Source organism: Asterias rubens, chromosome 3 (assembly GCF_902459465.1).
Source record: "Asterias rubens chromosome 3, eAstRub1.3, whole genome shotgun sequence".
NCBI lineage: Eukaryota > Metazoa > Echinodermata > Asteroidea > Forcipulatida > Asteriidae > Asterias > Asterias rubens.
The window spans coordinates 22,287,771-22,303,309 of NC_047064.1; the positions used below are offsets into that span (position 1 = coordinate 22,287,771).

General features: G+C 39.2%; 1 protein-coding gene across 2 annotated transcripts; it reads right to left on the reverse strand.

Moving 5' to 3' along the window:
• Positions 1 to 1,473: 1,473 nt before the first annotated feature.
• Positions 1,474 to 15,479, reverse strand: LOC117288579 (solute carrier family 49 member 4 homolog). Of its 2 annotated transcripts, none has more exons than XM_033769488.1 (13): positions 15,006 to 15,479; positions 13,392 to 13,677; positions 12,075 to 12,185; positions 9,711 to 9,821; positions 9,305 to 9,395; positions 8,511 to 8,717; positions 8,105 to 8,211; positions 7,674 to 7,803; positions 7,029 to 7,137; positions 6,233 to 6,300; positions 4,609 to 4,727; positions 3,553 to 3,735; positions 1,474 to 2,896 (listed from the first exon to the last, which is right to left on the reverse strand). In XM_033769488.1, the coding sequence occupies exons 2-13, from the start codon at positions 13,531 to 13,533 to the stop codon at positions 2,751 to 2,753; spliced, it is 1,524 nt and encodes a 507-aa protein (XP_033625379.1). In that variant the 5' UTR covers positions 13,534 to 13,677; positions 15,006 to 15,479; the 3' UTR covers positions 1,474 to 2,750. The 2 variants fall into 2 exon arrangements, with proteins under 2 accessions (XP_033625379.1, XP_033625381.1); XM_033769490.1 differs by having other exon boundaries at positions 14,841 to 15,479.
• Positions 15,480 to 15,539: the final 60 nt, after the last annotated feature.

The window sequence follows — 15,539 nt, forward strand, 5'->3', positions numbered from 1 at the left end:
ACGGTTACAAACGCTTTTTATAGACCAACTCGACCGATCCAAGGCAACGTGTTCCTTTAATTATAATGATAATGATTTGTTGTTCATTTTCTGTGAACTTTGCGCAGAATCAAGGAGAGTTAGTAGCTATACATTATGGAACTCAACTATCCTTGTCACCTTCAGCTAAACTCAACTATCCTTGTCACCTTCAGCTAAACTCAACTATCCTTGTCACCTTCAGCTAAACTCAACTATCCTTGTCACCTTCAGCTAAACTCAACTATCCTTGTCACCTTCAGTTAAACTCAACTATCCTTGTCACCTTCAGTTAAACTCAACTATCCTTGTCACCTTCAGCTAAACTCAACTATCCTTGTCACCTTCAGTTAAACTCAACTATCCTTGTCACCTTCAGCTAAACTCAACTATCCTTGTCACCTTCAGCTAAACTCAACTATCCTTGTCACCTTCAGTTAAACTCAACTATCCTTGTCACCTTCAGTTAAACTCAACTATCCTTGTCACCTTCAGTTAAACTCAACTATCCTTGTAACCTTCAGTTAAACTCAACTATCCTTGTCACCTTCAGTTAAACTCAACTATCCTTGTCACCTTCAGTTAAACTCAACTATCCTTGTCACCTTTAGCTAAACTCAACTATCCTTGTCACCTTCAGTTAAACTCAACTATCCTTGTCACCTTCAGTTAAACTCAACTATCCTTGTCACCTTCAGTTAAACTCAACTATCCTTGTCACCTTCAGTTAAACTCAACTATCCTTGTCACCTTCAGTTAAACTCAACTATCCTTGTCACCTTCAGCTAAACTCAACTATCCTTGTCACCTTCAGTTAAACTCAACTATCCTTGTCACCTTCAGTTAAACTCAACTATCCTTGTCACCTTCAGTTAAACTCAACTATCCTTGTCACCTTCAGCTAAACTCAACTATCCTTGTCACCTTCAGCTAAACTCAACTATCCTTGTCACCTTCAGTTAAACTCAACTATCCTTGTCACCTTCAGCTAAACTCAACTATCCTTGTCACCTTCAGCTAAACTCAACTATCCTTGTCACCTTCAGTTAAACTCAACTATCCTTGTCACCTTCAGCTAAACTCAACTATCCTTGTCACCTTCAGTTAAACTCAACTATCCTTGTCACCTTCAGCTAAACTCAACTATCCTTGTCACCTTCAGCTAAACTCAACTATCCTTGTCACCTTCAGCTAAACTCAACTATCCTTGTCACCTTCAGTTAAACTCAACTATCCTTGTCACCTTCAGCTAAACTCAACTATCCTTGTCACCTTCAGCTAAACTCAACTATCCTTGTCACCTTCAGCTAAACTCAACTATCCTTGTCACCTTCAGCTAAACTCAACTATCCTTGTCACCTTCAGTTAAACTCAACTATCCTTGTCACCTTCAGCTAAACTCAACTATCCTTGTCACCTTCAGCTAAACTCAACTATCCTTGTCACCTTCAGCTAAACTCAACTATCCTTGTCACCTTCAGCTAAACTCAACTATCCTTGTCACCTTCAGCTAAACTCAACTATCCTTGTCACCTTCAGCTAAACTCAACTATCCTTCTCACCTTCAGTTAAACTCAACTATCCTTGTCACCTTCAGTTAAACTCAACTATCCTTGTCACCTTCAGCTAAACTCAACTATCCTTGTCACCTTCAGCTAAACTCAACTATCCTTGTCACCTTCAGCTAAACTCAACTATCCTTCTCACCTTCAGTTAAACTCAACTATCCTTGTCACCTTCAGTTAAACTCAACTATCCTTGTCACCTTCAGCTAAACTCAACTATCCTTGTCACCTTCAGCTAAACTCAACTATCCTTGTAACCTTCAGTTAAACTTGACTTCCTTTTGCAACATTTAGAGTGTAGTAGTTTCTACAACACATTTACTACAATGAATTTATTAATATTTTAATTGTGAAATAATTTCAAGTAAAGTTAAAAGTAATATAAATTCAAGTATTAAATACCCAATTAAAAAAATATTCACGACATATAAATGTAAATACACAATTTAAATTAATTGTGAAAGAAGTAATACGAAAATTGGCATTGTATATTGAAAGAATGCCATTTTAGAAAGACAACAATTCATGTAACAATCTTTCGGTGGTAGCCAACTCTGTAATCCATTTGTAAAAATAATAATAATACAATATAAATAATTTATTTGTTTAAATAATTTTAAACACACTAAAAAGAGTTGCAAAGAACCTTTAATAATATTTTACAATTGTGTACCTGAAGAAAAAGTTTCTCCCCAAATTGACATATTATGACGAAAAATATACAAAATTATAAATTGTGCATTTAGAATTTGATCGAATTGAATTATGGTTAGCCCAATAAATGTTAGCTACGATTTAAACAACCGTGGCTTTCAGAACAATTCAGCCCAACACTTATCCCAGAAGATAATTTATGTTTCCTTCTCAACACATATTGATAAATAAAATATTGCTTTATTTATTTTTTAACAACAAAGCCAAGAGTACCCTAAGTCTGAAAACTGATGGCCGTAGATTGCTCAATAAATAATGTAATCAGTTAATTCAATTAAGAACTGGGCAATTTACACAAGCAAAACTTCCTTGCTTGAGATTTGCTTCTCTTAATTAATTTTTTTTAGCTGTCTTGATTTGTTTTACTTACAGTAAGCAGATCTGTAAATTAAGCATTGTAAAAACTTACCACAATTCTCATTTTCCAAAGAAAACACGGTTTATGACATCAACTCAAATGTCTTTTTCATTGACGTTGACTCTGCTGGATTGCTCCAGTACATCTTGATTCAAACGATTATAACTGTCTCGATAGATTAATAATAATGGTATTCCCACAGCTGTCGTTGAAAGCACTGCCCAACTCATCCAGTCGACACCTGGTAAAAAAAAAAAAAATTACATTGTTTTAAAAACGAATTTTTGTGTCAGTTCTTTTCCAGTCATTTTCATTCAACACCAAGGTTGTAACTACACTGATTCTCAATGGGAACCAGCATTGAAACACCCATAAATATTGTTATAAATAAAAATAAAATAAAAAACACTGGAACATTCACTGAAAGGATTTGGGTATTTTTTGTAACACAAAACATAATGTCCACAGATTTGCGTTTTTACATGCTAACATAATTTTCGTCTCATGATCACTGAGATGAAAATTATTTTCATGACATTGTTTTACTCATTTCTCAAAAACTACAGCACCTCAGCAAGTAATATTTTCAGGGGAGCTTTCTACTAACGTTTTCTTCAAACTGTGTAAGTTTAGTGTACATCTGTAGACATTGTGTCTTTTGTCCTACAAAAAGTACATGGACCCTTTTGTTACACAAAATGTGATCAACATTATCAAAATTTGCCCCAGCCAGTGCATTCAAGAAAAGAGATAAGAAATCTTGTGTTGAAATCTGCTCATTCCCTAACCGTTGAATACCAACCCAAGTTTGTCATGGGCAAACCCATGTCTACTTTTAGTGGGTAATTCATGTATCTAGCGACATGCAGACCGTCAATGTTTTAAGTAATTACTCACCCAGACCAGGAATAAGTGGAGGTAGAAGAAAGAGTAGAGCGGCGGTGTTGTTCAACAAAGTCAACGCCATCGTTGTCACCCCCTCAGCAACGGGGTAAACGCCCTCAACGGTGAGCTCAAAATAGATCGGGGTACAACTCGATAGGAAGAACCCGAATGATATACAGGAAATATACAGGAACTCTGAACAAAGAACAATTGAGTGATAATATTGGTTCATACAGAATAAACAATAATGGATACTTATTTAGCACCGGTATCTGGAGTGAACCTAATTTCATGGCTCTGCTTACAAACAAATTTCTGCACTAGCTGTGATAAGCATAGATTGCCTAGTAGCGTTGAGAACGCATGCACACCAGCCAAAATTCCCCACTAACCTGTGAAATACGCTTGTAGTAAGCACAACATTCCCTGATTACATTTGGTCAACAGAGCCTTGAAATTGAGCCATGATCATGATGTAGGCACATAAGATTATAGATCAAAATGAAGCTTAAATATTAATCTGTTTGTGTCATCAAAAATAAAAACAAAATTCAACTACAGGTTGGGACAGTAGATGGCAGTGTTTCATCCCTTGACAAAACTGTGCATTGAGAGAGTTGCAGTGTTTCATCCCTTGACAAAACTGTGCATTGAGAGAGTTGCAGTGTTTCATCCCTTGACAAAACTGTGCATTGAGAGAGTTGCGACAACTGGATGAGATTAGATCAAAGATTACATTCAGATTAAAAATTAAAAAAAAAAAAAAAAAAAAACCATGTTGGTAAAAAAAAAGGCATGTGTGATCTGCCCATTGGGTTGTGCTGCATTTGTACTGAAATGGCGTTCAGCAACCACATGACCAAAGAAAACGGGTCTATCTACATGTATGTCACATCTCTCAAAATACACAGCTAAGTCTTTGATGGAAGGAGCACACTTTTCTAGATAGTTTAAAAGTGAACGATTATCTGAGACAAGAAATCTTGAAATCAGGAAACAAATCTTGATCAATCGAGGGTCAGATTAAAGTATTAATCGATGTGTTAAGATTCAGGGATGGGAACTCACCAATTTGGAATGTAATTATTTTCAGCGATAATAAAAAGCACCATAGACAAGACGCTGTGGCAAGAACCGTCAGTATAAGGAGAATCTTTTTCATGTAACCTTGGAAACAATCCACAAGTCTAGATAAACAAGGAAAATTAAAACAATGACAACAATTATCAATAAATATGTGTATAAATGCCCTAATCTATCTAATCTATCTAACAAATTCTTATATAGCGCATTTCACAATAAACCGTATCAATGCACTTTACATTAGTCCCCTGGTCATTGGGTCAATAAACATCCCTTTAATCTTTCTCAGCTCCCATTAGGGAGTATACAGCCCCGAGCTGCCGTGGCGCTCCGAAAGCTTTTCATTCACAATATCAACCTCTACCCTCGCAGGTACCCATTTATACCCCTGGGTGAAGAGAAGCAATTATAGTAAAGTATCTTGCTCAAGGACACAAGTGTCACGACCGGGATTCGAACCCACACTCCGGTGAATTAGCACCAGAACTTGAATTCTAAACATACATAAACAATACATAAACAAATTTAAAGCACTGATAACTCATATCTAGGGCTAACACTTAAGCAAAAAGTGTCTTTTGAAGAGATGTGGTGTTATTAAAAAAACTTGGTGCTAAAAGATTAAACCGAAACGACTATTAGATTATTATTGTTATCTATAGATTACTTCATGCACATTCATTAAAAAAAAAGTTCTCTGACTGGTCAATGGAATAATAAAGTTAGAATAAATGCAAAACAATCTCCAAACCAAATGAAAACAATTAATCATGTAACTTCATGCATATTCATAGACAAGTAATGCTCCCTGACTGGTCAACGGAATAGTTACAATAAATACAAATCAATCTACAAATCTACATGAAAACAAGGGATATTCATAAACAAATAATGTTCTCTGACTGGTCAACGGAATCAACAGCTACAATAAATGCAAAACAATCTACAAATGTACATGAAAACAAGGGATTATATCTTTATGCATATTCATAAACAAATAATGTTCTCCGACTGGTCAACGGAATCAACAGATACAATAAATGTAAAACAATCTACAAGTCTATATGAACATAAAAACAATAAATCATAACTTCACGCATATTCATAGCAATTAATGTATGCTGACTGGCTAGTGGAATCAATAAATGCAAAACAATCTACAAATATAAATGCAAATGACAAACAGTGAATCATCAATGAAGGCATAATGGCAGTTTAAAGTTGTTACCATTACCATAACTTCATACATATTCATAAGATGATAACACACTCATTGGTTTAAAAACTGACATCATTAAGTATAAAACAAACTGATTTAATACCAATGTAAAAATAATAACACCTACAAACTCAAGCAACATTAAAGGTGCTAGTCTCTGGCCTGTTTTTCCTGACCAAAATTTCAGCACCAAATGTTCACCTTTGACCCCATTATGGCCTACAGTTCAGCCAAAAGTAAATGAAGGGCACCAATGCAACCCATGTGCACCAGTGATTGTCCATGGAGCACATTATTCATGCAGCCACTTTTAAGATAGGTCAAATGTCATGTAAGACAATTGTCACAGTCACAGTGGGTGGTTTATCGCATAGTATACAATGTAATTACCTTGCAATGATCAGGCTAGCAAACGTCGCGGCAATGTTTGTGTAAAATCCAATCCAGCCAACTGTATCCTGCATTCGGCAAAAATAACAAATTTTCTTTAGTTAATGGTATTCACACCTGCAACTTGTGATCCTGTGAGGAGTTTGTTGCAGTATTCCACAGATACAGAATACATAGCCTAGTTATTAACCCCTTTGTTAAAAACTGTAGTGATGCACAGTATTATGTTGTAGACATTACGTATTGAATATAATAAAGTCACCCAAGCGTGTCATAGGCTGGACTGTGCGAGCGGGCCAGCCACGAGGCAGTCTTGAGTCGGCTGTTAACCGAGTAAGACGTTCGTCCTCTACACCTTTATTCAGCCAAGACTCAGGGCCCAACCCATAGCCAAGTGCTATACTACAATACCATTACATGAATCATCAACTACAAGCAGACCTGCCTATGAAAACTGGGGGCAGCACGCACCGGTTTTGGAATGAGCTGTTTTCAACAAGATCTTTCTTATCTGATAAAAGTTCATCAGGCGCGAAAATGTGTGGTCAAGGGTGTAACTGCATGTGAGTTTCCTGACACAAATATTAACAAAACTTCAGTGGTTTTTGTTTATGATGTGAACTATTGGGAAACAGCGTCAAGTGTTATCATGGAAGAAACTTTTAATCATTTATATATCCTTCAAATATATCTGAGAAATCAAATAGGAAACAGTAGGAACTGAAATCCAAATTCCAACCTGGCCCTAGAAAGATAGTGCTACACCAACCTGACCACAAGATTGTTGATAACTTACTTGGCTAACCCCATCTGCATTCTGGAAGATAGTATCTAGCTGCGTCACCCAGGCACTGTATACACCAAGTCCGCTGTACGCCAATCCAATAATCCAAAACTGCACATTTCTGAGGAGAAAAGAGGACACCAATGTTGGACAAAGTTCCTTGGATCATCTATGGACCTTTTGTATTGACACCATCAAGCTGCAATCTTCAAAGTAAATCGATGATGAAACAATGGAAACGCGCAAAGTTGTGCATGCAACGCACAGGATTGGCCAATGAATAACATCCTTTGACCTCTCGGCGAGTACCCCACTCAAATGGCGTCATATGCTAGCAGTAATTAGGATTCACAACTAACACTGGACCGCTGGCTGAAGGCCATTGAGTTGAGCTTTGGGCCAGTGAATTCAAGACTGGACATGCCCAGTGGTATCTTAATGCCTCCAGATTTCTACATGTAGTTCCAAATCCATGAAAATACTCTAGTCTATGGCAACTTAACGTTAAATGTTTGGACTACATGTATGATATGACTGGTATTATGTCCCCGGAGCAAGTGGTTCGAGTACTGGACCAAATCCATCAAACTCACAGCAAAACCTTCCAGTGGATTTTGAGAGCTTAGGGTGTTCTGGTTTAGTATAAACGTGACTTACTTGACTAAGTGTAGGGCTCCCTTTTTGAAATTATCTCTTTTAGTAGCGGCAGACGCACTAGGAGGTGTCGGAGGTTTGGAAGGAAAGTACAAAACAGTACATAACGCTAAGAGAGCACCAACTCCGCACTCTGCAAGAAAAAAAACACAGAAAAATTACACTAAGTGTTTTTTAGTGCAACTAGAATTATACTTTGCTTCGTGAATAGTTTTTTTTTTTTTCAAATAATAGGAAGAGAATGAAGTAGAAATCCCTCTTGTAATGGGTGAATATATCAATCATCACTGTCTAGGTCATCACACTCTGTATCCCTTTTAACGAGTCATACCTCCTCATTCTGTTTACCTTTGGAACTGTTCTGGAAGAGGGAAAAACCAAAACACTTTACGCATAATGGTCAGATAGATGTTTCTGACTAAGAGATGAATTACCTATATACATCAGGAGCATTATCTGATGATAGTGGTGTGTCCTGACAACCGGGTCCAATGGTTCGTTGGAGTCATACAAAAGGAAACTCTCATCTGTTGCATTGATGCTGAAGTAATAGGGACAAAGAGAGAAAAGACATGCAATGTTGTTATTAATATTTATTTGGCAATTTCTCAAAAACAGAACTTGCAAAAAAAGTTGAGCTACAGGAACAAAATAACCACGGTTCACAGAACCACCTGTAGGCTTACAGGCTAAATAGCCAATAAAGCACTGGTCCTAAATAAAGATGACTGACATAAGGTTTGGATACAACAATGAACATGTGAAGAATAGATGAGAGATGGACAGGAAATTGGGTGGGATAAGGAACAGCAGGAAATTAGAAACATTGAGATATCTCACCTTGTACCATTGGTAGTCTCAACATCAGTCACAATTAGAGGCCCAACTAGGAATGAGACAGCAAAGCCCATGGAAATTGATGCTATTGATATTGCGGTGGCCGTTGTACGCTGGTGGGGAGGAAACCAAACAGCTGAAAGTATCGTTGGAGCAGCGTTTAAAACCGGTGCAGCAATTCCAATGTAGATCTGACCAATGTTCATCGTCCTGATGGGGGGTAAGGAATAAGACAAGATTAACCCTAAACTCCTTGTGTCTTTAGCGAGAGACAATACTAAATCCACAACTCTAGGGTCACTCAACATAAATATTTGGACTCTGATAAAAAGAATAAACCCGATCAATTAAAGATAAGCAATTAACTAATGCTATCATATTTTTTTGTAATACATTTTTGAAAATTTTGTTCTGGTGATAGTGATGGGTCTTTTGATTTGTAGTAAAATCTTACGAGAGATCCTCCACGTCAAAAACATTGCATTCGTGTGTATACACTCTGGGTAAATTTAGTGAGATAATCAGACCGGGAGGAAAATTTAATTGGATCAATAAAGTATTCCATTGTGTACTCATGGAGTGTTCCGTTGAACCGCCAGATTGTTCTATTTGAACATTCAAAATAATATAAACTTATTCACCCATGTTCATTGTAGGATTGCTCCACGAGAGCACTCTAGAAAGTCCCCATCTTTTGAAATGCTCTTTAAAGTGTGAAGTAAAGGCTATCTTTTGAGCCACAAAGTTATTTCTTGGCACGGCGGAAGTGGTTATTCACTAGTTTCTCTCCATCTTACCATTTGATGTTATCAATGCCTACCGGCAGGCATCGTACCCCTAGTCCAATCAGCATGATAAATGATGCTGCAACTACGGAGGGTTTTAAACCTGTTAAAAGATCAAAGACCAACAATTAATAAGCTTCGCCTACCAGAAACTAATAATATTCATAAAGCATTCAAAATGAAGCGCACTAATAAAAGGCTTCAGGCCTGAAATATTTTGACAACTATTCTGAGTAAAAAATTACCTCCTATTCAAAAACTATGTTACTTTAGAGAGAGTCGTTTCTCACAATGTTTTCTACTTCAACAGCTCTCCACTGCTCGTTACCAAGTTATTCTGTATGCTAACAATAATTTTGACGAATTACCAATAGTGTCAAGGGAGGGGGTGATCAAGTGCCTTGAAGAATCTTGTTACCTTTAACATCCAGTAGCCATGAGAAAAACAGTCCAGTCGCAATGTAGGTTATCGGACCCCAGTTGGTCAGAAGAGCAATGTCTCCATCTGTCCAATTTAAAACCAACTTGCCTGGAAGTTCAAATAAACAAGCTTTAGAAATTTTGCTTTTCCACTTCTAGATTGTTTGCAAGCCTCCAAATAACCCATGGCACACAAGGCAATTGCCATGGTGCCCTGTGCTTTTGCTCTAGTGCCCTTTACAATTGCCATGGTGCCCTTTGCAATTGCCATGGTGCCCTTTGCAATTGCCATGGTGCCCTTTGCAATTGCCATGGTGCCCTTTGCAATTGCCATGGTGCCCTTTGCAATTGCCATGGTGCCCTTTGCAATTGCCATGGTGCCCTTTGCAATTGTCATGGTGCCCTTTGCAAATGTCATGGTACCCTTTGCAATTGCCATGGTGCCCTTTGCAATTGCCATGGTGCCCTTTGCAATTGCCATGGTGCCCTGTGCTTTTGATCTAGGGCCCTTTACAATAGCCATGGTGCCCTTTGCAATTGCCATGGTGCCCTTTGCAATTGCCATGGTGCCCTGTGCTTTTGATCTAGGGCCCTTTACAATAGCCATGGTGCCCTTTGCAATTGCCATGGTGCCCTGTGCAATTGCCATGGTGCCCTTTGCAACTGCCATGGTGCCCTGTGCTTTTGATCTAGGGCCCTTTACAATAGCCATGGTGCCCTTTGCAATTGCCATGGTGCCCTTTGCAATTGCCATGGTGCCCTGTGCTTTTGCTCTAGGGCCCTTTACAGTTGCCATGGTGGCCTTTGCAATTGCCATGGTGCCCTGTGCAATTGCCATGGTGCCCTTTGCAATTGTCATGGTGCCCTGTGCAATTGCCATGGTGCCCTTTGCAATTGCCATGGTGCCCTTTGCAATTGCCATGGTGCCCTTTGCAATTGCCATGGTGCCCTTTGCAATTGCCATGGTGCCCTGTGCTTTTGCTCTAGGGCCCTTTACAATTGCCATGGTGGCCTTTGCAATTGCCATGGTGCCCTGTGCAATTGCCATGGTGCCCTTTGCAATTGTCATGGTGCCCTGTGCAATTGCCATGGTGCCCTTTGCAATTGCCATGGTGCCCTTTGCAATTGCCATGGTGCCCTTTGCAATTGCCATGGTGCCCTGTGCTTTTGCTCTAGGGCCCTTTACAATTGCCATGGTGCCCTTTGCAATTGCCATGGTGCCCTTTGCAATTGCCATGGTGCCCTGTGTTTTTGCTCTAGGGCCCTTTACAATTGCCATGGTGCCCTTTGCAATTGCCATGGTGCCCTGTGCAATTGCCATGGTGCCCTTTACAATTGTCATGGTGCCCTGTGCAATTGCCATGGTGCCCTTTGCAATTGCCATGGTGCCCTTTGCAATTGCCATGGTGCCCTTTGCAATTGCCATGGTGCCCTTTGCAATTGCCATGGTGCCCTTTGCAATTGCCATGGTGCCCTTTGCAATTGCCATGGTGCCCTGTGCTTTTGCTCTAGTGCCCTTTGCAATTGCCATGGTGCCTTGTGCTTTTGCTCTAGTGCCCTTTGCAAGGTTTCAAAACAAACTTAAATTTTCCTCATAGAAGAAGTGTCCCTTACCAGCTGAAAATGGCTGTGCCCTGTCAAGAGTGAAGTTCACGGCCTGTTCAACATGTGCTCTTTTTCTGCACAACTACACTATTGTTGATTTTTATCATTTCATTTAATTGATCAAAACAACGCAAAATGTACAATAAATAAATAAATAATTAATACATTTTTTAATAAAGTGAGTGAAATGCTCAGTTTTTAGATGTTGAAGGAAAACCCCAATGGCGAAAAAAACCCATGCAATCTGGTAGGGACTGAAGACCCAATCCACATATAAGGCTGCAATCTGGTAGGGACTGAAGACCCAATCCACATATAAGGCTGCAGTTTGGTAGGGACTGAAGACCCAATCCACATATAAGGCTGCAGTCTGGTAGGGACTGAAGACCCAATCCACATATACATATAAGGCTGCAGTCTGGTAGGGACTGAAGACCCAATCCACATATAAGGCTGCAATCTGGTAGGGACTGAAGACCCAAACCACATATACGGCTGCAATCTGGTAGGGACTGAAGACCCAATCCACATATAAGGCTGCAGTCTGGTAGGGACTGAAGACCCAATCCACATATAAGGCTGCAGTCTGGTAGGGACTGAGGACCCAATCCACATATAAGGCTGCAGTCTGGTAGGGACTGAAGACCCAATCCACATATAAGGCTCCTGTCTGAGGTAGGATTCGAACCAGGGTCAAGAAAGGTAGATGGCATTGAAAGAAACAACTGAGCCAATCTAATCCACCACATATACTTACTTGTGTCTGCTATGGGTCCCCAGGAATTCCAGGTAATACATTGAAGACAGCCAAGCGAAGCAAATACTGCAAGGATATACCAACGCCTGCCGTACACCTTGTGTTCTATGCCTTTAAATACGAGAAAGAGAAAGAAATATTTCAGGTGTCGCAAATCAGACCAAATCTCAGTAGCAATTCTAAAACATTGTGGACATTATAGGAATGCACTGTTTGGGTGTATGGCTAACAGGCAAATACTGTCAGACATTTAAAGTACACCCCCCCCCCCCCTGCAACAAAAAATAAAATAAAAATAAATAGCAAACAGCTAAACATACATTTTTTAGTCGTGCTATGTAACTAAAAGTGTAGACAAGCTAAAGCGAAAATCAGCTTATCCCCTGAAAAATGACACGCCTGTTTTATAATGACCTCACATTTGACCCGATCATAGTCTTTCAAGAGTGGCTGCTGTTCATTAATTCTCTTCATTTGAATTCTCACAATCATCAAAAACTATAGTTCAATTATGTTTTTTTTTAAATCGTTGCGAAAACCTTGTACCTTAAATAAGTGAAAGGATTGTATCTCACAAGAAAACACTCTGCGAAAATGCATCACAGAGTATTTTGTTTTGTGTATGATGTTGATTATTTTAAACATGTCACAAGTTTTAAACGCCCTTTATTGGTAAAATTAGGCGAACCGGCAACACACGCCTTGAGACAAAGACTGGATGTGTCTGTACATGCTTCCCACGATGCATGCATAGTAGTCATAGTATTAGTAGTACATGTAACGTACATCATGTACAGCATAGTCGTTGCACATCGCATTATGTATTCATTCTGTCAACATCGTGTCAAAATGGAGCAGTTAAGTGGGAATTTTAGCGTCTCTACGACCAACTACACAACGTGCATGACCAATAGTCGCCATATGAACAAAAATATTATCTTATTGTGAATTGTAAGATTTGTTCTTAATTTTGTTTTATTTTTTGTGTTTAGATAATGCTTTCTTTTTCTGTGGGTTAGTTGTTAGTGCATATCATTGGGTATTACGAGGCAATCGATTGAAGTGGACAAATTGGAAGAACTATTTTTTTCTTCTTTTCAATTGCCGTCGTGCCCTTCGCAACTTTTTATGATTGCCTTGATGCCCTTTGAAATTTTTGAAAATTGCCTTGGTGCCCTAAATTTTTACAAAAAGTCAAGGCAAAACTGCCTTGCCTTTTACAAGCTGAAGTATCAGGGCTGACTTGTGCGTAACATAGGTGTTCTTTTAAGAGATACAACATTTGGCACCGACACAACAAAACGTTTTTGAATTTACCGGAATGCTCATACGAAGTGTAGGGGTCACCCACGGAGTCAATGACCTCTACTTTGACCCCATTGGATCCCGTTGTATCAAGGAGCTGATCTTCATCTGTGTACTGTATGGAATAATTCTGATCTGATTCTGGGTTATTCATCCTGAAAGAGTGATGATTGGCAGCGATGATTAATGGTTATTTGAAGACGGTTTCCTGACCATCAGTTTGGGGTTTCGTTGCTTTTTATCCCCTGATAATGCAGGCCAACCATTCAAAGCAACTATCACTTTGACCCGTAGATACCTGCAAAAAGAAGATGAACTGTCAGTTTTTAACATGTGGGAGGACGACCCCAAATAGGGAAGGGAACAATCAGGTTGAGATTTAAAACTAATTCACTTGCAAGGCTTTGGTGCGGGATTTGAACCCCAGTCCACTGAGGTGAAAGGCAGGGAGGAAACCTTAGACACAAACTTCTTCGTCCTATTTAAAAACTTTTTTGGTAGTTTTCAAAATGTATGTGTGCTTGGATCTAGTGCTTTTTTTAAATGAATGTGCAATGTTTTTCTGTGTAAATTTGTAATATTTTTATCTTAAGTTCACTTCTGTAGTTTGTTATTAGCTGGGATCCATGGGAGATCAGTGAGTTTTTCTTACTGAATGGATTTCCCAGGATAAACAAGATATCAATAAAATAAATAAAATAAAACAAAATTTACAGATCATTTTTTTATAATTTGTCTTTTATTTAGAATTAAGAAACAAATATGATTCACCAAGCTCCATCCAAGTTGATGTAATTGTGTATCAATTAAGGAGTACATCACCCAAGTTTCCCTGTCCCTTCCCAGAACCCCACTGCGAAAATCAACTGCACTGGTTATTGTTGTGCAATATAATAATATAACAAAAAGGTCAAACTAGTTACTAGCCCCACCCGTGTGGCCAAGGACAGCTATCATTGGCCACACAAGTGGGGCTAAGGTCAAATAAGTTGGGCCACAAATAATTAAAAATTAAAGTGAAATTTAATTTAGATACACTTCGGCCTAAACAAAATTACTTGGTGTTTGCATTGTAATGAAGTTCATAATACTATAGTTATACTTGATGTCGGTATATTTTTGCACCGACGTTCTGGGTATTTACTATTTTGCACCGACGTTCTGGGTATTTACTATAATAACTTAGTATAGTATAGTATATTTTTATATTATAGTTATACCCAGAACGTCGGTGCAAAAATATACCGACATCCACCAACCACCAACCACCAGACCGAGCTGAAGTTAGAACTCAAGGAGCTCCAAGTCGGTGGTCTGACCATGGAGGAAGATGACAGTCACATGTCAGCCCATTCCTTGTAATACTATTGCTCTTGGTAAATTTAGGCTAGTCAATTGAATCATGGAGGTTGAATTAGCGTGTACAAACTCAAAACTGCTGCAATGAACTCGCAACGTTACTTTTACTCAACCGTATCACGCCTTGGGATAAATCAATGACATTGCACTGTCGTCCACTTTGGGAAAAACTACGACTTGACACAAGATGTCATCACTGACGAAATACTTTTGTTTTTACTAAATAAAGTTAAACCGTTGACTAGAGGAATAATAACAACTGCTCACCCATTATCTTGATCTCATGACATGGTTCATATGACATGTGATTTTCAGGGCACGTTAAAAAGAGCGCCCTCATGTGTTTCAAAAGGTATAGACTTAGACTGGCAGCCTAGTCGCCCCACATTAGACTTGTGTCATCCGATCGATCTCGCTTTTGGCTTCGGTACCTCTGCCTAGGCTACGCCAGTAATGTTGAAAACGTGCTCGTTCCGTAAGGGGCTTCAAATTGGAGAACGGATCGAACCGGTGTCAATGTCCCCGGAATTTCATCAAATTTGAACATGGCGGGCGGCAGGCAAAATGATTCACTAAAGGGGTGTGGCCGGAGATCTGTCCCAGAGGATTCTTTGTCCCCCCCCCCCCGCTCCATATGCGCAAACAAGTCTTCGGGGAGTGCCCTCTGCTGTGGTTATATGTTGATAGCCCTTGGGATAGAATCTCCAGATTTCCCTATGGAGCGACTTTGTACAGTGTACACAGTCGGGACCACTTATTGGCGGGGGGGGGGGGGGGGGGCAGAATCTTCTGGCACACCAG